The sequence below is a fragment of the Conger conger genome, chromosome 14 (assembly GCF_963514075.1).
Source record: "Conger conger chromosome 14, fConCon1.1, whole genome shotgun sequence".
NCBI classification, from domain to species: domain Eukaryota; kingdom Metazoa; phylum Chordata; class Actinopteri; order Anguilliformes; family Congridae; genus Conger; species Conger conger.
In genome coordinates this window covers 29,133,725-29,157,160 of record NC_083773.1, presented here as the reverse complement: position 1 = coordinate 29,157,160, position 23,436 = coordinate 29,133,725, and the positions used below count along the sequence as shown (strand labels likewise).

At 46.0% G+C, this 23,436-nt stretch overlaps 1 protein-coding gene across 4 annotated transcripts in view; it reads left to right on the top strand.

Annotated features, from left to right (window-relative positions):
* Positions 1–742: 742 nt before the first annotated feature.
* Positions 743–23,436, top strand: part of dlgap4b (discs, large (Drosophila) homolog-associated protein 4b) — a 46,710-nt gene continuing 24,016 nt past the window's right edge. The window contains exons 1-6 of one of the 4 annotated variants that reach the window (XM_061220668.1): positions 743–1,876; positions 2,791–3,014; positions 5,587–5,673; positions 6,080–6,236; positions 11,619–11,838; positions 13,759–13,766. In XM_061220668.1, coding sequence (XP_061076652.1) covers positions 743–1,876; positions 2,791–3,014; positions 5,587–5,673; positions 6,080–6,236; positions 11,619–11,838; positions 13,759–13,766 — 1,830 coding nt within the window. Of the gene's footprint in view, positions 1,889–2,790; positions 3,015–5,577; positions 5,681–6,077; positions 6,237–11,594; positions 11,839–13,758; positions 13,767–23,436 lie in introns of all 4 variants that reach the window. The other 3 variants (XM_061220664.1, XM_061220665.1, XM_061220666.1) reach the window with 3 other exon arrangements.

The following is a 23,436-nucleotide window of genomic DNA, read 5'->3' as shown; positions in this document are numbered from 1 at the left end:
CACCTTGGTTTCCCCCTGGTCATAGGGCTGTGCAGCTCCAGGTTTCCAAGGTATCTGGTTAATGAGTGAAAAAGGCAGGCAGTAAGATTGTTCGTCCTATGAAATATGGAGCAAACCTCATTTTACATGCAGTTTGAAGCAGCATAACAGATATCAGAGATGCTCTAGAATATCTGATCATGCTCCTCTCCAAAAAAGCCCATTGTGCAGGCTGACACAAAGGCCTCAGCAGCATATTGTTACTGCCATTGTCTGGCACTCTCTGTTCCTCTGATCTCCTTTCTGTGTGGCTGATGTTCACAGGAGGAGGCTGGCTAATTACCATCAAAAGTCCTCTTGAGGTTTGCATCCTCCCTGTATACTGCTTTTACAGCTGCTTACTGAAAGCAGAAGCTGCAATATTGAGAATTTTCAGTCAATACGCAAGATGTGAATACACAAAACCTCCTGACTCAGGGGAAACATGAATTTGTGTTTGTATGTGTGTTTGTGTGTGCGTGCATGCGTGTGCTTGTGTATGTGTGTGTGTATGTGCGTGTGCGTGTGTGTTTGTGCTTGTGCTTGTGTGTGTGTGTGGATACGCACCTGTATATATACACACGTGTGTGATCATGTGTGTGCATGTGACTGTTTTTCAGTGAGTCGCTCACCCTTCCCTCCTCTTGTGTTGCAGGAATAGCCCTTAAGGGCTGTAGTCTCTCCTTGGCCAGGACCATGTTCTAAAGGGGACTCCCTGGCCACCATGAAAGGGCTGGGAGCCAACCGCAGCCGCCATCTGTCCGAGTCGTGCGACCCTTTATCAGGGCCACCGGAGGCCCTGTACCCTCAGCCCCCCGTCCCCCCCCGCAGCCCCTACCTCCTCAGCCCCACCATGGACCACTACGGCACCATGGACCCCAACCACTTCCCCCCCTCCGCCGACTGCATGCTGCCCCTCAACAACCAGCTGTCCAACAGCAGCACCTTCCCCCGCATCCACTACAACTCGCACTACGAGCAGGGGGGCTTCCCTCACGGCACGCCGCCCGGGGGCGACAGCATCGGGGGCATCAGCACGGGCACGCTGGGCCCCTCCATGTCCATGGGCGTGGGCGCGGGCCCCGGCCGGGGGCCCGTCATCACCAGCGGCTCGGCCACCATCTCGGCCGGCAGCAGGATGCAGCGGCTGCCCCCGAACCTCCTGGACCAGTTCGAGAAGCAGCTCCCAGCCCATCGCGACGGCTTCAGCACGCTGCAGTTCCACCGCAGCGCCGCCTCCAAGCAGCGGGCCGACAGCCCCGGGAGGATCCGCTACCTGGTGCACTCCGTCCAGAAGCTCTTCGCCAAGTCCCAGTCGCTGGAGACCTCCGGAAAGGGCAACGTCAACGGCCGCTTCGCCGGCGGCGGGGGGTCCTCCGGGGTGGGGGCCGAGGACGGCAAGCAGGCCCGCCGCAGCAAGAGCAAGGACCGGGCCAAGACCGAGGGTGCCAAGCGTCGGCCCCGCTCCAACATGTCGGGCTACTGGAGCTCGGACGACCTCGACAGCGACGTCAGCAACTACCGCAACCCGGCGGCCATGCTGGCTCTCCAGGGGCCCGAGAGCCAGGAGCCCAACAAGTACTACCCCCAGGGCTACAACACCATCAGCGGGCACACGCTCAAGACCTCCAAGAGCAACAGTAGCATGGAGTACCAGGCCTACCAGGCTCTGGTTGCGCAGGGAGGGGGAGGGGGCGGGGGCGGGGGGGATCCCACTCACTTCCTAAAGGGGGGCACCTGGTCCACCCTGACCCTCAGCCAGGCCAGGCAGTTGAGCCAGAAAGGCTCCGCGACGATCGACCGGTCGCTGCTCAAGTCCAAGTCGTGCCACCAGGACCTGGCGTGTCACTTCCTGCAGGTACGGGGTCGAGTGAGTATTCGCACAGGATGTTCTCCTCCTATTCAGGCATGCTCAAACTAAAAGACTTTGGGTTGCCCCTCCCTTAAAGGGACAATTCACCCACATTTTTAAATGACATAAATGATTGCTTACCTTAAAAGTTGCCTACAGTGAAAAAGAAACTGAGATCCTTGATTTATGTGTGTTTATATATCCGGTGTTCTTGGGTGATGTAATCAAAGAGAAATCGCAGTCTCTCCTCAGCTGTATTCAACTTTAAAGGTAAAATGGTTTGTAATTGGGTTACCTGTCCCTTTAACGTTTTTTAGTTTGGTACCTTTCCTAAGCTACACTTATTTGTCCTATTCTCAATAAAATGTTTTCCTGACTCTCCTAGCTTTACTAACAGGAATACTGAAAGTATCCTCTGTGAGTGATTGAATGTAGACTCTGTGAGTGATTGAAAGTGTACTCTGTGAGTGATTGAATGTAGACTCTGTGAGTGATTGAAAGTGTACTCTGTGGGTGATTGAAAGTCTCCTCTGTGAGTGATTGAAAGTGTACTCTGTGAGTGATTGAATGTAGACTCTGTGAGTGATTGAAAGTGTACTCTGTGGGTGATTGAAAGTATAATCCGAGCGAGTGATTGAAAGTCTCCTCTGTGAGTGATTGAAAGTCTCCTCTGTGAGTGATTGAAAGTGTACTCTGTGAGTGATTGAAAGTATACTCTGTGAGTGATTGAATGTAGACTCTGTGAATGATTGAAAGTATACTCTGTGAGTGATTGAAAGTATACTCTGAGTGATTGAAAGTATCCTCTGTGAGTGATTGAAAGTATCCTCTGTGGGTGATTAGAGAGCATCAGCTGAGAGGTGGCGTGGTGGTGTGACTGACTGACTGACTGACTGACGGGCTTGGTCTGGGCCCTGCAGGTGCCTCCGGGGGACTGGAACAGCACGCTGGGCCGGGGAGCGGGCTCCAGTGAGATCCCCTGCAGACGCATGCGCAGTGGCAGCTACGTGAAGGCCATGGGGGACCTGGAGGACAGCGAGGACTCGGAAGGCAGCCCCAAACCCTCGCCCAAAACAGCCGCCCGCCGCCAGAGCTACCTGAAGGCCACGCAGCAGTCCCTGAGCGAGCAGCTGCCCCCGCGCAAGTAAGGCCCGAGTAATGCCCCCTTACACCACAGCGCCACAACGAGAACTAACATAACTACAAAACACCCCATCACACCCAAAACCCAGCGCATCAACGAGAAGCTGAAACAACCCCAAAACACCCCATCACACCCAAAACCCAGCGCATCAACGAGAAGCTGACACAACCCCAAAACACCCCATCACACCAACAAGATGCTGACACAACCCCAAAACACCCCATCACATCAACAAGACGCTGACACAACCCCAAAACACCCCATCACACCAACAAGACACTGACAACCCCAAAACACCCCATCATACCAACAAGACACTGACACAACCCCAAAACACCCCATCACACCAACAAGACGCTGACACAACCCCAAAACACCCCATCACACCAACAAGATGCTGACACAACCCCAAAACACCCCATCACACCAACAAGATGCTGACACAACCCCAAAACACCCCATCACACCAACAAGACGCTGACACAACCCCAAAACACCCCATCACACCAACAAGATGCTGACACAACCCCAAAACAAAACACCCCATCACACCAAAAAGACGCTGACACAACCCCAAAACACCCCATCACACCAACAAGACGCTGACACAACCCCAAAACACCCCATCACACCAACAAGACGCTGACACAACCCCAAAACACCCCATCACACCAACAAGATGCTGACACAACCCCAAAACACCCCATCACACCAACAAGATGCTGACACAACCCCAAAACACCCCATCACACCAACAAGACGCTGACACAACCCCAAAACACCCCATCACACCAACAAGATGCTGACACAACCCCAAAACAAAACACCCCATCACACCAACAAGATGCTGACACAACCCCAAAACACCCCATTACACCAACAAGACGCTGACACAACCCCAAAACACCCCATCACACCAACAAGACACTGACACAACCCCAAAACCCAGCGCCCCAACGAAGAAGCTGACACCACCCCAAATGATTCTCAACTTCACGACCAGAAAACACCCCACAAACCTGGCATACATCCAAAAATGTATGTATGCCATGATACATCGTGAAATCTGAAACCCCACGAATATGTCCATCTGCACACTGCTATGTCCTGCAGGTCATGTTCCCGTGCCCCCCCATCTATATATACAAACAAAACAGAACCACAAAACATGTACATGTACCACTCTGTCAATGAGGTCTGCCAAAGTGTATAGTCCCAAAAAAACAATTCAGAGCTACAACCTCAGTACCAAAGGGCAGACACACCTTGATGGTGATCATGTGACATCACTTACATATTTGCACATTGCCACCACAGAGGCACGGCAGAAAGCCTGACTCACCAACCGGCAGGAAACAGGTCCAAGCGTGTGGGCATGTCGCCGGAGAATAGCCAAAAGCTCTGAGACATGTCAGGTGTTAGACATGCTGGGTTCGCCTCAGCTCCCGCTCGCACACGATTGGACGACGAGGCGCGCGATGAGTCACCGCTCCGCTGTGTGCAGACTGCGTGCTTCCGGTGGATCGGTCACAGTGCATCCAGGAGCGGTTTGTGCGCCATTCTGGGCCTGTAGTGTGGTTTACTGAGGGCTTGTGCTGCAGAGTGTCAGCTTCTAGGACTGACACTTCCTCTTACCAAATACCAGGCAGCTTCAGCGTTCCAGCGTTTCTCTCTCAACCAAGGCTTATAGGTTTCACTGTTAACTACTTTAATAAGACAAAGCAGACTGAAGACTATTCGGGAATTTTGAAAATATTGGGTTTTATTCTTTATTTATTTTATTCCTTGAGATAATGCAGTTCCCTACCACAAAAACTGTTTCACACATACTGTTTCAGAGTGTCTGTCTACATAATTGTAATGGCTGTTGCTTTTAATTGTTTGGTTTTGGGGACCCCTGTGTTTGAAATTGCATAGCTATTTCTGACATAATGTCGCTTAAGAGGGTAAATAATCCCTCTTAACATGAAAAGCACATAATTAAGGAAAAAATAACTGCTTGTTACGATTGTGGCATTACAATTGTTGTTGGTATGAAAACCAGCATATACAGGCGGTACCCTGGACTGAGCTTAAAAACCACTGATTTTGAGTTGGTAAAAGCTACCACATTGTTAGTTCACTCAGGAGACAGTAGATGGGGCTATTCTGATAACCCTCTGATAAAGGGAGCTGGCCATTGCTTTCCCACACACCTCCCTTCTCAAATTCAAGTCTCAAATAACCCACAGGTGTGGCGTGATCATATACTAGTTTTCTTATGACAGGTTGTCATTTTAAATGTTGCCAATGCAGAAGACAACATCCCTCTGGAAGATTACAAGTAGACTGGTGAAACATGGGGATTCTTCAAGAATTGGCCTGCAAAATGAAGAAAGCCTGACAGCTGTCTGACTTTTCTGATTTCTTTTCTCACCTTCTTCGTGTGGTTTGTGCCTTTGAGGGATGTGTTGGGCAGTCTGCACCGCCGCCATTTTGAGTGTAATTAAACTCCTCCTGCACATCCTCCATCCTCCTCCTGTCCCTCCTCCTGTCCCTCCTTCTTTTCACCCTCCTCCCGCGCGGACAGCAGGTCTCTGGGCTATTCCATGCTGCAGGGGGACCTTGAGGCGCTGTGGTCGCCCCTGCAGAGTGTGTCCTCTCTGCAGCAGCTGGGCAGGTCAGTGATGGTGTCAGTATCGGGGGGCCAGGGAGGGCTACAGCAGGGGCGCTTCAGCTGCCACCGCCCACGCTGCTGAGCACGCTCAGTCCGCACGCCTCCCTTCACGCCACAGGCTCCGTGTCTTTGTCCTGCGGAGCACACCGCCACCAGGGGGCGCCAGACAGCCTGGACGGGAAACGTCCGGCGTCCATTTCCATAACGCCCACGAACAGGGATTAATCCCATCGCTTCTCCCTGTGTCTTCCACTCTGAAGCTCTCAGCCATCACACTCGCTTTCCTCGTCTTCATTGGCTTGGCATGCAGGCGGGGGGATGTTCAGAAGAAAGATCCCAGTGAGTTAAAACAGATCCTGGAGGTCGCAGGGTGTTTCGGGGGATAATTTTGGGCCCTTTCCCCACACAGCTGTCTCCCCTCCCTGCGGGAACTCTCCAACAACCGCAGCCTGGACAACCTGGACTGCATCAGCGGGCCCGTGAGCTCTGACTTCCCCCGCTGGGAGGAGGAGGAGGACTTCACCCAGGGCTGCAACACGCTGGGAAAAAGCAGCTGTACAACCCAGGTGAGAGTGTGTGTGTGCGTGTGCGCGCGCGTGTGTGTGTGCGTGTGTGTATGTGTATGTGTGTGTGTGTATGTGTATATGTGTGTGTGCAGTACCATATTACCTGAACCCAGATCAGTATGTGCATGTGTGTATGTGTGTGTGTGTGTGTGTGTGTGTGTGTGTGTGTGTGTGCATGCAGTACCATATTACCTGAACCCAGGTGAGTGTCTGTGCAGTGCCTTACTACCTGAGCCAGGTTAATGTGTATATTGTGTCTCATTACCTGATCCGGTTGAGTATGTGTATAGTACATGATTACCTAAAGACAGGTCAGATTGTGTACAGTACCTGGGCCACACCTCCTTCAGTTCCTCATATTGGCCTTTTCTGTATTACCTGTTCTGTCTCTCCCACATATATTACATTACATTAATGGCATTTGGCAGACGTACAGTTGATTGGACCAATACAGGGTTAAGGGCCTTCCTCAATTTGATCCCCCGAAAATGTGGGTATGACTGAAAGTCCTTTGTAGCATAAAGAACAGGTTTCACCAGGTTTGTTTGAGACACCATTCTCCCATCAATGCACCAGGTAGCCACTACCTGATACACCTTACAGCCCAGGAAGTCAAATGGAAAAGTAGGAGAGCCTGATCAGCCAGGTCTAGCTGGGCTCTGCCTTTGTCAGCGGAAAAGGGACTGACCACTGACCACTGACCACTGCTGACCTCCAGCTGTATCATGTCATTGCAAATTAAAAACTCAATAATTAACATTCTTTTGCACGTGACCTGAATGCACAGTCCAAAATAGCTCTGTGTCAGACCTGCCTCTTTTTTCTTAAAGTATAAGAATAATTTAAAAGCCCGCACCCGGTAAAATGATGAATCGCACCACTATCCACTTAAAGACTCAAACACCAATACTCTCGAGTTCTTACTACTCTCCGCCTTTCATTGTAAGTCAGTGAACAGTGAAGGTCAGCATTACTGAGGAGCCTAATTAGCACCCTGAAAACAGCCCATTGCTCTTCTGTGACAGTGTCACTGCAGTAATTACACAGACATTGGTCTCTGACCATAGTGTTGCCTTCTGTACAATAACAACAGAAAGAATTATCCTTTGTTGTTTTTTTCCGTTGCAAACCGGTGGAAGGGGGAAAATGGTTGCTTTAAAAAGATATATTCTGCTTGATTATAATCTAAACCACACTTTTCTCCACACTTCAAACAAACTGCACTAATGACTGAATCTGTTAGGTCTTGGTGAATACATGAATGTTTCGTATCACTAATGACATGATAAATTCAATTTCAGTGCGCAAATGTTTAAAAGATGATTACCTCCCAGGGGCATTAGTCCCCTCTGAGTCGTACGGTAACTATCATATTATCATAATATATTGTTTGTCAACAAGAGTCTCTATGTCATTATTGTGTGGTGATCAGCAACTGCATCAGTGAACTGCATACAGCAAAATGCGGTCTGATGAATTGTACAGCATCAGCATAACTTAATCTGATATGCAATCACTGAGAACTTTATTAGGTAGGCCTGTACACCAGCCTGTTAATGCAAATATTTAATCAGCCAATATGCAACTAAAGACACAAAAGCATGCGGACATGATCAAAGAGGTTCAGCTGTTTTTCAGACCAAATATCAGAATGCGGAAGAAATGTGATCTAAGTGACTTTGAATGATTGTTGGTGCCAGACATGGTGGATGAATATCTCAGAAAATGCTGATAACTCTCTAGCGTTTCCAGAGGGTGGTGCGAAAAGCAAAACACATCCAGTGAGCAGCAGTTCTGCAGGCTAAAATGCCTTGTTAATGAGAGGGGTCAGAGGAGAAGGGCCAGACTGGTCAAAGCTGACAGGAAGGTGACAGTAAAGGAAGTAACCACACATTACAGGGCATACAGTGGTATGCAGAAGAGCATCTCTGAACACACAGTGTGTTAAAACTCTTAAGTGGATAGGCTACAGCTGCAGAAATCTAAAAAAGAAAGAAGAAGTCTAATAAATACCTAATTAAGTGCTCACTGAGTGTATAAATACACCAGCCCTCGCATTTTGCTGGCCTTCTTTATTGCAACAGCATACCTATATCTGATAGACTTTGATCATCAAAGTCTTTCTCAAATTGAACTCATTATATTTTGCTCCTTCTTGCCTTTTGTTGTTATCACCTGCATTCAGAACTTTATATTTAGGACTATTAATGCATAATTTGCTTGGTATTTGCCCAGTGCTGACTTCTGTTTCAATTGTACTGAATTAGTAGATTCCAGTTTACAAAAACCCAAAGTTTTGCATCATCTAAGTAGATCTTAGTAAAACAGAAACTAACTTGCGACAAACATCCCTATCAAGATCAGTTGAATAATTACGGAAGAGCAAAGGTCCAGCAATCAACCCTCATGACTCAACGTCTCATAGTACCTTGCTGATCCCTGCCTATACGTTTTCTGCCTTGCAGCCAATTTGAACCCACTCTAACACAATTCCTGTAATAACATTTGATTTTACTTAAGCAGTGACTCCCATGATGCTTTTAGGAGTCTAAATATACAATATGATATACCAAACTTGGGTCAAAATTATATTGAGGAGAGTTGTGAGATGACGGCATGTAGTTTGTGTGGTACCTCTCAGGGTAACATTGTGACCACTGAAAATGAGTTCACAGGATTATGAGCTCAGAAAATGCTAGCTGTCTAATATCCATCTAAGCCGTATGATATACTATATGCAGGGAATTATTTTCACAGGAATTTAAAAACATATCTTGCAAATTCAGCTTTACCTAATCCTGAGTTTGCTAGGTCAACAATATTTTTAACAGGATGTTAGCCCTGAAAGACACTTTTGGATATGTGCTGCATTGGCAGTGTGCAATCCACTTGTTTTGATATCCAATCTTTTCGGAGACTGTGTTGCATTCTGGATCAATATGTCACCTTTGAGATAAGGGGTATTGAAGTCATTTCAGATGCTGTAGTCCCGAAGGCTGGTTTTCTCCTTCTTCTTTATAGCCCTGTCATCAGCAGTCTTTACTATGCCCCCCCCCCCCCCCCCCACTCCACCATTTCCCTCTCTGGGTCTGCAACAGTGCACACGTCCTCTGTATCTCCACACAATCCATACAGTCCATTTGTCATTCAAACATTTGACTTTTTAAATCGTGTTTGGCTGCTAACAGCCAACAGGTCTTCTAAAACACACAATGGCTGCAGGTCAGCAGGATCCGGCCAGTGTCTATATTCCCAGTCCTAACTGACATGTGATGACATACTCTAGGGCAGGGGTCACCAAAGGTCGAGGGCGTGTACCCAAGCACCTGTACACACCCTGTTGAGATGTACTAACCCCACCACCGTCCTGGCGTTTAAATCCTGCCTATGAATGTGGGGGGAAATATTAACACACAGGGAGTGTAAGGGGGAGTGAATGGGGGACAGACAAGTTGACCCAGGATATGTTTCCCTGTATGTGTCTTCAAAGGATTCAAAACCAGTGTTATTGTTTTACAGCACACCTGTGGTTACAGCGCTGTTGACCCACAAATAGAGGCCAAGTGTTGTTTTGTGGTTGTGCTTTTATGTGGCAGGCGAGGCGTTTGAACAGTGAGGTCACCCCCGTTAGTTAGGGGCGTTGTTGATTCAGCTGAGCCGAGGCTCTGTGGGATTCCCATGGGTGTTATCAAACTCTGTTTTCTCATTTGCAGCCTCTCTGTTGCAATCTGCTGACATTGACAAATTCACTGCATGTGGCTCCAGAGCAGTGAACGCTAAACAATGCACTCAGGCTATGATTTACTCCATTATGATGTTTCACTTTCACTTGTGCTCAGCTTTTGTCAAGGAGAATACAATTTGCACTGAATAATAATAGTCTCCTCCAGACAGGCACACACACTCGCATACACACACACACACACACACACACGTATGCGCACGCACACACACTGTGCAGTACCACAGCCTCTTAATTATACAGCAACCCTGTAATTGCACAAGCCAGAGTGCCAGTTTTGTTTATGTTGAGCTTCTCTAAGGAGCTATAAAGTGAAAATTGGTCCATTTATTTTGAATGCTCATCTTATTCTCTCATTAATCTAAAGCAAATATACCTCAGTTCGGCATTCTGAGCAAACTGCTGCCTGGTCTTCCTCAGGAGGCCATATTGTCACAGATACAATTGTTAACTGAAAATATGGAGGTGTAAATTAGATTATATTGGTCTTAAATGCATATGTAATTAAAAGCTTTCCAAAATGATTGTGTACTATGATGCTAAACTGAGCCTGGTCGCAGTTATATTTGTTTTATTATTTTACATTAACTTCTTGGTAATATAAGTGAATTCAAATAGTGTAATATAAGTACCAATTCTACACAACACAGTTCCTCAACTGAATGATTCAGTCCTGAAGATAGTGCAGTTGTTTAATTAGATACTTAACACATTTGAGTAAAGTGTGTATATTCCCAGTGTAAACTGGTTAGGAATTCAGTCTTATTTGTTTGGACCTCAGTGCATCTCTGCCCCGATGTTTCAGACAGGTGAGCGGGATATTGTAACAGATAGGATGAGCTATGCAGTGTTTGGAACAAATTACCTAATTCTACTATAGGCTCTGTAGGGTGTCTTACACCTGCAGTATGAATTGTGTTCCCTGCATTTGCTCATCAACGAGAATTGGACAATGTCAAACCAAACCTTTAACTGAGGGAGAGTTCCAGAGAATTGTTTGTACCTTTTAATAAAGAATGACCCTACAAGGAAAGCACTATCACTTCTATTCAGACCTGAATTGTAGACCCACCTGTCAGCCCCTCCCCCTAACACATAAATCCTTTGTACTATTTCAGGTTAGAGTGTTTCTGTGAATGAATTGAATTCAGGACTTTTATATTGGTTATTGCTTAGCATATGTAATTTACTTTAGTGCTCCAGTCACACACATGCACACACACAAACACACACACACACACACATACACATACACACACACACACACACACTAGATTGTCTAGGAATGTTGGTAGTCAGGTCAGACATTAACCTCTACAATTTATTTAAATCAGATTAGTGCACTTATGTTCTTCTAAACAACAAGGTGATCTAGACAATAGCGTTCACTAAATTAATATAAGGTAATGTGATGACAATCACAACTTTAAAGGCTGCCGTTTGCTTCTATGAGATGAGTAGGGAATCAGCCAATGGCATTGTGAAAGATGTGCGGTTGTAGTCTCACAGCGCAGGACTAGATTACACCCCTGTACGTTAGGGGCGATACTCCTGTAGCATGGAAGCCACACGGTCACGCTCCTCCCTCGTTCCTCAGCCAGCGAATGTCCTTCCAGGTGCGGGAGCTCCAGGTGAGCCAGCGGTACGAGGAGACGTGCTCCGAGGCCGTGTTCTGCGAGAGCGACTCCCAGGGGCCCGAGCCCCTGGACCTGCCCATGCCCACCTGCTTCCGCTCGCGGAGCCACAGCTACCTGCGCGCCATCCAGGCCGGCTGCTCCCAGGACGACGACACCGCCTCCATGGACTCAGACTCGCCCCCGCCCACCGCCACCACTGTGCGCACATACAGCACCAGCACCAGTAAGTACCCGCGGTATTACTGTGTGTGTGTGTGTAAGTGTGTGTGTGTGGGTGGGTGTGTGTGTGTGTGGGTGGGTGTGTGTGTATGTGTGTGTGGGTGTGTGTGTGTGTGTGCGTGTGTGCGGGTGTGTGTGTGTGTGTGCGTGTGTGTGTTTGCGTGCGTGTGTGTGGGTGTGTGTGTGCGGGGTGGGGGAGGTAAGTTGGAGAAACATCAAAATGCCGAATACATGATCTGTCGACAGCCTTGTGATGCTTCAACCACATGTGAGACTACTTGGGTCCAGGATAGTGCTGACTGCACTTCAGGTTTCAGGTATAATTAGCCCTGAATCCTGACTGGAAAAATTACTGATTAATGCTGTTATGATTCAATTTTGTCCTGACCTTACGTCCAAATCAATGCAAGTGAAATGGTTTCTTCACAAAACCATTTTGGTGAGAGTTTTGTCATCACTGAATCAGTCAAACTTTGTCTGTGGAGGGAAAAAAAGAACACTTGTCTCATTATGCATCAAAAACCAAGGTAGCTGTTATGTTTATTACTGGAGTGGGAAACCATTCAGGGAAACATTTCTGAGTTTTAAGTTGTGCCTCATTGGTCACACCCAGTCATGTCCAATATTGCTGAACTATTTCCAACCTATATGTGAATTATTCGATTTTCTAAATCAAGAATTTTGCTTGAATGTTATTAGTGATATTCCCACGTATCTCCCAAAGTGTGTAGAGATGTGCCCCATACAGAGTCATGAGTCACAGGGTCATCAGTTTGTCTTGCCTGCTTCCTTGAGGTGTCTTTGTAAACTTATGAAAAGTATCAGATTTGCTTATATTCCACTGCATTTAGTTATTCTGCTGGATATTTACAGTACCCATTAGCTTTAAGTACCTTCCTCAAGGGTACAATAGCAGCCCTTTGAATCCACAAATTTAAGTACAGGCATTTATCCACTACATTAAACTACTGCTCAGTATAATGTAAAAATTCTAGCAAGACTGCTTTTTAGCTGGTAATGTTGAGTTTAAAGGCATAATATTATTGATGAAGGAACTCCTTAGGATGAGCATATTGTTCTTTTATCTTTGTTCACTGAAGAATTGTGAAAGAAAACATAAACTAAAGCTATGGGTGCCACTCTAACTCCACAAAGAACTTCCGGCCGCTCTCAATGCTGTAGAATGAAACACAAATGAAACTGTGCTTGAATGAAAGACTGCAACAATGGTGTCCCCTTAAGCTTTTGAGATGCCAGTAAACTGATATGTGTGAGTCTTTAGCGTGACAGCAAAGAACTATCCACATGCCTTTTTAAAGGAAGGATATTCTTGATTCTGTCACAAGAGAAACGTGTGTAAAGGGCAACGTGCCCCACTCAGCTACAGTGTCTACTCACAGGTATGGTGTGAGCAGCTGCTATCTCTGCTCCCTGACTCTAGCGTTCACAGGCTGCCTATGCACAGACACAGGGGGGCTGTGACCCACGGCTGTCTGGCAGGGGACACGGACGGGCTTCCGCCAGGTGAGCGGGGGAAGGAGCGTGCGTTTGACTGGGCCGGCAGCCTCTTCCTACACACGCTCCCCCCTCCAGAGGACATCCTGCCTCTCGCCTGGGACCAAACCCAGGTGCCATGAACTCCCTGTGCAGCCCAGGGACAACATCACGAAGGGCTGAAATGGCTGAAATAGCCAGGGACTAAGTCCCTGCCTAAAGCACTATGACAGCTTCCCACTGACAGCCATTTCTGTTTCTCTCTCTCTCTCTTTCTATCTCTCTCTCTCTCACACAGGCACACACACACACACATTGACCTATATACTGCCAGCAGAGACCGAAGTGGAAGATAAGTGTCAAAAGCTGAGCCAAAAATCTCTCCACCAAAGTAATTAACACAACAAATAGGACAGGGGTTCACCATAAGTTTATAATGTAATTAAACCAGTGATGTAAATCAATGACTGATTTGGCTGCAGTTCAGACAGTATATTTTTCATGAAAAGCTAAAATGCCACAAAGTTACAATTTAGGGGTGTGGATTCTACCACAGTGGTTTTACAACACTTGTAAAACTGTTGTAAATTTTTTACATACAGATTTGTCCCCTCAGTCTTTCACCAGTCCGCTGTTTGCCAAGAATTAATGTTCCAACTTAAAGGAAAATGACTTGTTTCCTGCGGGGGTACTTTACAGAAGGCTATTCAATCAACGTGATACTCTGTAATGTGACCCATACCTTATTGAAATTGCTGCTGTCATTGGTCATGTCTTCTTCACTGACACTTCAAAAAGTGGCACTGTAACCAACTGGTTTGGGAACTGGGATTATAACGGTAAGGTTATCGCTTTTGTTCCCACGTGGGCCATTTCCGTTGGACACTTGTATAAATGGATTGTATGAAAAAAGCTTCTTAAAATGTCAAAACTGGATGTTAAAGAAACTGAAGAAATCAAGTTGTATTTTGTTTAAATGTCTATACGGATTTAAAACTAGCTCTTATCATACAAAAACATATTTTGTTTCTTTTGGAACCGTGCCATAATATCAGTGTGGCTAAGTATGCTGTATGGCATGTGCATCATGGCAAATCACAAAGGAGCCCTCGGCCTTTGATTGAGTGGGTTGCTGTTCCTCACTGAATTAAGTATTTACAGCTCAGTGTGATGGCTGGCCAGCTGGATGCAGCCTGAGGCCTGTCTGTGTCAAGAGAGGGCTGCTGAAGTCGCTGTAAATTATGCATGTTTAGATCAGCTGCAAGGAAACCCACTCATCACACCTTTGCTCTGAGGTCTGACAGATGGCACAAAGATTCTTAAACAATGTGCCATTGTTTAAGAATTTGAGAGAGGATAAAAATCTTTGTGCTCTGACCTGCACTGCCTGCCCAGGCTCCTTAGAGAACACCAAAGGGTTTGAATGCCACGGAGGCTGAGGGGAGTCATTTAAGGCCACTTAATTTGTTCTGCTTCGAATATCCGTGACAAACAAAGAACATATTTGTCATTTGCCATTTTGAAATTGAAATTCTCACTTGGAATAGAAAATTACAGTTGCTTTCGAGAGAAGAGTTGTGCCCCATGAGAGCTTGGCTGGCTCAGATTCAAATAACCTACAGCAGACCAACCTCAGCAAAATCTGAGTTTATACCAGGCCAGTCTGGTCATGGCACCCATTTCTCTCAGACTGTGCAAAAGTTGTATTAAATGGTAAATGGTTGGCATTTATGTAGCGCCTTTATCCAAAGCGCTGTACAATTGATGCTTCTCATTCACCCATTCATACACACACTCACACACCAACGGCGATTGGCTGCCATGCAAGGCCCCGACCAGCTCGTGAGGAACATTTAGGGGTTAGGTGTCTTGCTCAGGGACATTTCGACACAGCCCGGGCGGGGGATCGAACCGGCAACCCTCCGACTGCTCAGACGACTGCTCTTGCTGCCTGAGCCATGTCGCCCCCTCATTACCTCAGTTTGTTACGGCTGCAACTTTACAATGCAGGGGAGAAGCTATTTCTTTTTACATTCAGGTGACATCATAACATATTATATTTTATCATCTGTTTGAGACAGTTGCCCTTGATAACTGGCTGAATATGCACAGGCAAAGGTGCAGATCAAATGTGCTATTTCACATAGGTGACAGGCTCTACAGTAACATGGCTACAGGTTCAGAGTTACAGAATTAACTTGAATTGGATTTCAGCAGCAATACAACTCTCTAAAAGCATGACTTCAGCTATCAAAGGCAGCAAGCATGTTTAATTTTAGAGACACCCTAACACTTCAAAGCCAATGAGAAGAAGCAATGCATTTGTATTGCACTGACCATTTGCGTGGAAATTTAATCATGCTCCAAAACACACCTTCTCTTAGAATACTCAGCATTTAAAAACACTATAATATTTTAAAATACAAAATGAAAGTCATTGCCATTACTGACAGCAACAATATATGACTAGGTTTGCATTACAAATTATAGTTACATCAAATGATAAATGATTCGGGTTAATGTATTGCTGTAACATTGTATTAGCTGTAAACAGTGCATTAGCTGGAAACATATACCGCCATCACAGGGTTCTATTGCCAACTGAAAGCTACTTTTTGATGGCACCAGGCTCTCTCCCGGTAACAAAGTGTATCCGTGCTGGTGATGCTGCTCTGTAGCCTACGATACTGGCACCTGCGTCGGCACGCCTTTCTTTGTCCTTGCTATTATGGAGATGTGCGGTGATATCCAGCTCTAAAGCATGTTTCAATTATTGATATCATGCAGCATCTACGATGCTGGCAAGGTGGATGTCGATATTGCTCCTTGCTCCAGCTGCCTGTCTTCCTTCATGGACAATAGCATGGCTACGAGACCGAAGCTTCATGACAATCAAGGGGCGCGCTAAAAATCCAGTGAATTTTGGGCGGGGACTGTTCTTGAGCCTATACGATATCTCGGCGGAAAGACGAGTAGCGTTCTCAAAAGCGTCCAATGAGCGCGGCCATACAGAAACATAAGCCGCTGATATGACATGCAGGGCGGGGTCGGGTTGGCATAGTTCTGACGCATTCAGTGAGGCGGGGTGAGCTGAGAATGTAATCCAATAAATCTCGTGCATTCGTGAGATTGAAGGCACCCGCTAACCAGTAGTTGTGTGGTGTAGGTGGGATTTTTTATTGTCTGTTCCAATCCTTTTAATCGAAGGTGGTACCGAATGGCTCCTTTCTTTCAGCGACGTGGACCATTAGGTTGGATAATGAAGAGATTTGGTTCCAGTTAACTAACATTACGTCTATACAAAGGAACAGATGATACAACAAGGATTTTTTGACAACATAACCAAACAGTAGTAGAGGGAATTCATACAACCTGGAATAGGTGAAGATGAAGTTGCGGACACCTCGGTCGACCATCAGTGAGGAGGAGGGAAATATTGTAATAGTGAGGTAAATTCAGTTGTGATTCACTCGCTGAAGCTTGACAATAACGTTACATCTGGGTTTCTGGTTTGGCTATCTAAAAATCGTTAGCGCTGTCTTCGATGCAATAATGTATGCAGCTGGTAGCAAAGTCATAATTACATTACATTTTCACACGCTACCCAGTTGGATTCAGTAGTGCCGTGTTCAACTAGCTCGTGTAACAAAACGGTCATTTACGTCCCTGAACGTGGCGCTAGCTAATTTAGCTAGCCGCGGGAATTAGAATGTGAATCTTCGCTAGCTAGTTAGCTTTGACCCTCAATGGCTAGCCACATGTCGCAAGTGACATTTTTGCATTTATGCATGTTGATTTTAAGATGGGACACAAACCAACTAACAAGTAGCCAAAATGAACCAGATGCTAGCCCGGATATGCGCCTGCTGTCATTTTGCTAACGTTAGGCAACTTGCTAACTAGATGGCTAGCTAGCATATCGAAAACTATAGCGCAAGTTAAATAACGTTAATATTAGCTAGCTAGCTAACTCGATTGGGTGGCTATGTTGATAACATTTTTATTGGCATTTGTCTGATCGAGAACAACTTGACTTTACTGTCTGGGTGTCATTTCGTGAACATTTACTTGGCACATTGGCCTGGAAACCTCTGTATCGCTAGATATGTTTAAATCTCCCACATTGTGGCACGCATAACGTTAGGCTAAATTAACATACCATAGTGCAGTACCAGACTACCTACCTTACTCTAGCCAAATAAAGATAGCAGCTAGCTAATGGGGTCGAGGAACTCTTTTTGCAGTTCATCTTGAAAACCATAAGACTGTTATGCTTTCAACATTAATATTTAGCTAGATGCCCGTGGCGTTAGCAGATTACATACTGATTGATGATGGCTGAAGCAACGATGGTGATGCAGAAGAGATTCCTGTTGGCGTTTCGCCGGTGAGCCAATTCGTTACGTTGACAACGTTAGGTATGCTAGCTAAATTATGGGTTGCCACAGGGTGGCGTTCTGTTCTAGTCTTTCTCTGTCGCCACGCCTCTCCCGAGCCTTTAATAAACCCGTTTTAAAGGGACTGTTTCCTGGACACAACGAAAGCTACAACGAAACTAAACTAGCTCGCTAACACATCTGTCCTTCGGCGTTTTGTTTCGGGTTTGTATGCTATGTGTTAAGGGAAGGCTACTCCGAGTCGAAGAGAGTTCATAACTTATTGTTTGCTATTTGTGGATAAAAAAAGGTCCGGATTTGAGGATGACAGAATCTGAGTCTTCATGGTGAGAACTTAAACTGCATTGTAAATATGAAGTATATGCACCTAATCTGACTGTTTCCAGCTGCTACATAGATAAGACATGTCATTCGCAAGTTAACTGATTTTTCAGTTAAGAAGGATGTAGCTTTATTACAGAGCTGTCCAAAGTATTCAAGGTTTTTGTATTAATCATAATTGATTCAAGTTTAAATGAGGTGTTCTTGTTTGTTTTTTTTCCGCCGATTAGCGTTAGTTCAATGTCATAAGTATCGAATTGAATGCAACCTGCTAACTTTGTATACCAAACTGTAACGTTAGTTGTTTGCTGCTCGCAACTTTTTGTCTTGTTGAATATGGTGTGGATGTCCGTCATTGGCTTGCTGTTACGTGTAAAGATCTCCCTGTTCATTATGGCATACGTTTCTACGTCTTAGGAAATCAAAGCACAATCCAATGGAACGCTGAAGGAACCTAGTAGACGTTTGTTTAGTTATCCCTACTTGTTACTAACGCTATGTTTCGGTTATCTGTAATCTTGATGCCGTTAATACCTACAGAAATCTTGACATTGACGAGGGTAAAGGTTGCTAGCTGTTTGTTTAGCCTGCACCTTTAAGTTGCGACGCGAATACAGTCGCTAAAGTGACATGGTTATCTGTAGGTAAGGTTACCGGTTTAATTTCCACAGGGAGTAATGATTCTGTAGCTAGGTACTTACTCTTAACCTGGCCCGATTCCTCTATTTATGCCTGAATTACATCTTTACAATCGCGAGATTCTGGCTGTATAATGAATGGATAACATTGTTCTAAATTGAAAGTAATCAAATTGCTTTCTTATCAGGTGCTTAGTAATGAGTAATGAACAATCTCTATCTATACTGCTGGTCATAAACATTGTTAATAGAGATATCCCTGATATACTTAGTGACAAAGGTCACAGATTTAACAGGGCTGTGTCTTGCTGTTGGTTATGGTGGGCTCATGATGTGTGGGTTCTGTGAAGGCCTCTAGTATCGCTGGCCTCACAGAACAAGAAACATTAGTATTGCACACTTGCACCAGGAAATTAAAATGGGCACTTCATGTGGACAATAAAGAAGACATAAAGCATTTGTAGTACAGTTGAGACGGAACCTTTTTGGAATGCACACCTTTCCTGGATGTCCAAAAGCTCATATGAACCCCAAAAAGTATATCAATTTTACATAGTTATAATGCATTCTCTGTTCATATTATGCTTTCCCCCAAAAAATGTTTGCATGCCTTTATGTTTAAAGCTGTGATGTCTACATGGGTAGTTGAGGCTGGGGAAGAATTGTCTGTCCATTAGCCTGCTTGATGTTATTGACAAGAAGCAGCTCTTGAGTGCTTCCCCAGAGAGCTTAAGGAATTAGAGGGCCTACCAAATGCCTTGCACTCTTTCTCTGTAGCCTCCACCATAACATATCCTACTCTCTAAAGACCCAAATTATGATAGAAGTTTTATTTTCAGTTTGTGGCATTGCTTTGATTTCATTTCAAAATATCTTCAGGAAGCCTGCATTATAGCCTACAGTCACCAAGTCTAAATAAAAATATATAAATTGCATTAATCGTTTAGAAATGCTGTTATGATGAACAATATAGACTGTATTTGCAGGGACTGTAACAGATGGTTTAGCAATACTTTTCCCCCAGATTGTCTTTTTGCACTTGAAGTTATTACAGATGATTAACTTCAAGTAATGCTGCTTTCTGAATGATGTTAGAAAGTATACTTTTGAGTGTGATCTGTGTAATAAGAAAACCAAAACTGAAAAGCATGATTTCATCTTGGTAATAAACACTTTATTCTCAAGCTGGGGGCTGGAGTCTGGTGGAAGATTTTCTCATTTCTGGCAGACGGCCAGGACTTGGGAAGCGTGTGGAAAAACAGTGCTGGATTCCACACGCTTTGGGTATTACAGTTCCCCGCTCGCACCAGCGATGAAAGATTCCCAATAAACGGCTGTCCTCAATTCCTTTTGCTGTTCAGCATTTGGCCTGCTTGCTGTTTGATGTATTTTTGCATAGGGCAGTGAATACCGGCCTCGCCAGTATTGAGCGAGGATAGATGATTAGATTTGCTCTCCGGCTGATATTAATGGTGCTGGAATAGCTTCGCTGCGTGTGGGGTAGCAGATGTTGCACTGTAGAGATAAATACAGATTTACCGAATGATTCCCTTCCATCTTGAGTGATGGGAATTAAGCCCGGTGGCTATTTGTGGCTCTGTCTTTTCTTTTCCAGCTACGGTATTGGCACTTAGATAGGATGGCAGCCTTGCTTCGTGGGTTTGCTTAATGCACTGAGTGCCAGATCAATAATTAAGCGAGTTCCTCCGCGGGTCTGCTGGAGCGTCTTGCAGCAGACATTGGGACATTGTTTAAAAGCCTCTTCACCAGAGCTTTTCTTCAGTGACAGCAGGCCAGCGAGGCAGCTACCCAAAGCATCATGGGATAGCTATTAGTTGTCGTGGTTACCCAGAGTGTACTCTGCTGCCAGCGCTCAGAGTGTTGACTGCTAGCCATGAAAAGTGATGTGCGGGATGCCACTCCTTTGAGGAATGCATTCTCTGTTTGGTGTACACACGGTCATTAACTTGAGATGAGGATGGTTCTGTCACCACAGTCCAGGGCCCAGAGGGGAAAATTCCCCCAGATAAATTTTTTACCTTTGTACAGTTTCAGTAAGAGAGTGACTCAGTGTGAGCTTAGAAATGATGCTAGAGTTGCAATACTAAACCTCGGATTAACAAGGCTGTGCAGAAGGAATGATTCACCCACTGTGTGCCCATGTAGCCCCCCCCCCCCCCCCCAACCTGTCTTACTGTCTCACTTTTCTGAAATAAAATTGTGCCATTTTTATTGTTTGAAGCAGGTGCCAATCCATGCTCGTCTCATTCCTGACACCAACCAATTAGCTATAATGTAATCGGTGACAGTTGTAGTATTTTGGCCCACTGTTATATGTAAGCAAATATTGCCAATTTGTTAAATGCTAACATTCAGGCTCTTGTACTACAAGTGCCATTTAATCTATTTTTATAGTGATCCAGATATTCTAGCACTTGGTTCGCTGCCTGAATTTGACAATATTAATTGTTTTCCTGGCAGGAAAATGGTTTGGCAATCTGCCTCCGCTGCATTTAAAAACATTTTCTCCTTAGTATTTATTTTTACGTGGTAGAACTCCGATACTGAAATCTTGACAAAACAGGAGAAGATGGGGAAAAAAGCAGTCAGCCATTCCATCTGTAACAAGACACCTGAGCCTAAGGATTGGTCGCCCTTTCAAATGCGGCCCCCGGTTTGCATCGCCCTTCGCGAACACAGTTCCTTACGCGCAAAGCCTAGCTCTATCGCCCCGGCTCCCTTCACCTTTCAAACGGGATAGTGAAAGGGGATCAGAAAGAGCCGACTCCTCCGAGGCGTGTTTGCCGGGTGTGGCCCGTGCTCCGCGAGGAGGTGGGCGGAATGGGTGAAGACCACAGCCCTTGAGAATGCGCTTCTCCGATGAGCTCCAGTCTGTGGAGTTGCTCCCCGGGCTGGTATCTGCCGCTGTGCCAGGTCTGATTCGCGCTCACAATGTGCTGATAATGACGTGATCCAGAAATGGTTTCTGACTCCACTGGAGGCTTCATGTACCTGAGGACAATGAGGAAGTATTCGCACCTCGCGGTTGAGCGTCATTTGCCCTGACACTGGGTTTCTTCGCCCACGGGCTGCTTCGCTCTCCGCCGGCTGGTTTAGCCGCTGCTATAACAACAAACCAAAAGCAAAACTGCTTGAACATTTGTTGGTCATTCTGTCTGAGGTCTGGGGGGGGGAGGGGGGGGTGATTTAATATCTGATTGCGTCCCTAACCCGCCAGTCTACTCCAGATGGCCGACTGTTGCGCCGTTGTTGCATCAGACGTTGTGGAGTAACCGGGCGGAAAACTGAGATGCGGAGCGCTGGCGTAGTGACTGAGACAGGAGAACGGAGGCGTGGGGCTGACGCTGTTGGCAGCCAGCGCTGCAGCGCGGAAATGTTGGGGTGCGTGGGCGTTTGAAGGGTAGGGCAGTCTCGCTCGCCAGCACCAGCTGAGGTTTAACTCCGCTCATTAAGTGGTTGGTACGCCGCGCACAATTACAGTTTGTGCACCCGTAGCCTAACGTATACTTCAGTGCGCTGAATTCATGTCAAAGCAGCCTCATCTGCTCATACGCTCTATGTATATGCGCCATGTGCTGTGTTTAATTAGGTTCTCGTGAATGCGTATTGAAGTTTTAGTACTGTGACTTCCACATTCGTTGTCTCATGGCCTGTTTGAACGGTTGCCTCCATCTGCTCTCTGATAACCCCCGGTTCAGATGCGTCCACCTGCGGCTCCCAGGAGAACGTAGCCTGCGAAAGATAAGGACGCCAAACCTCTGCAGAGGAGCAGTCGGTGAAAATCTTCTCAAAGCTGCGCGTAATATCTGCATCAACCTCTTAGTGGTTCACAGTCTTTAACCCAGCACCCTCCCCTGCATCCCGGATGCCTGAGATCATCTGAAGAATGTAATGGCAGGAATGGAAGAAACTCATCTCCCTTTTAACGGCGCGCATAATGACTACTTTATTTGTCTTGCGCTTCCTCGACTATTTCACGAGCTGGAAGCCGGAGGCGGAGGGCACGTCGATGCGCTGAACCAAATCAGCGCAACCGACAATCTTCAACTGCTCTTCAGTCAACTGACAATTACAATCTTCTCTGACCCCTGGTCCAACAAGGGGCATGGAGCCACATTATTCTTAGCCCTAAAATAATCCCTGCTCTTTAAGTGTGGTTATAAATCTCAGTGCCAGTTGAACTACTACTCTTGGAGCCTCTGTGTTTTCCACAAGTGGTAAGAGCAGGAGTCCCACAGGTGCAGCCTATTTGAGCTCCCGGCTACAGCAGTGTAATGGCACCGCGTGGGAGGCTGGAGTCAAAGATCAGCCAGCCTTACAGCCAACGGCTCATTACTGTAATTATCTGCACGCAGGATTGGAGATGTTTTTACCGTGTACTGGAGAAGAGACTAAAGATGGCCTGGGTGAAGTAATTTGGTATTCTCTGGCTGTTTCTTTTGCCATAATGTGCAGCCATTTTGAGGAGTTTTGACACGGTTTCTCCCTAATCTAATATCCCAGCTGGTCGCGCAGGTGGTTGCATCACTCCCAAGACCCAGCGCCAGATTCAGTCTGACCAGCACTGTGGTGCCTTGTTTTGAGGGGCAGGCACTGTGTTTGTATTTATTTGCTTACCCAGTTGTTACCCATTGCTAAACTTTTAATGTGATATAATTAGCCGTGAAAAGTAAGACAAACTTAAAATGCATCTCTGAATTGAGAATAGTCATTTCCTCATTTCCTCATGTC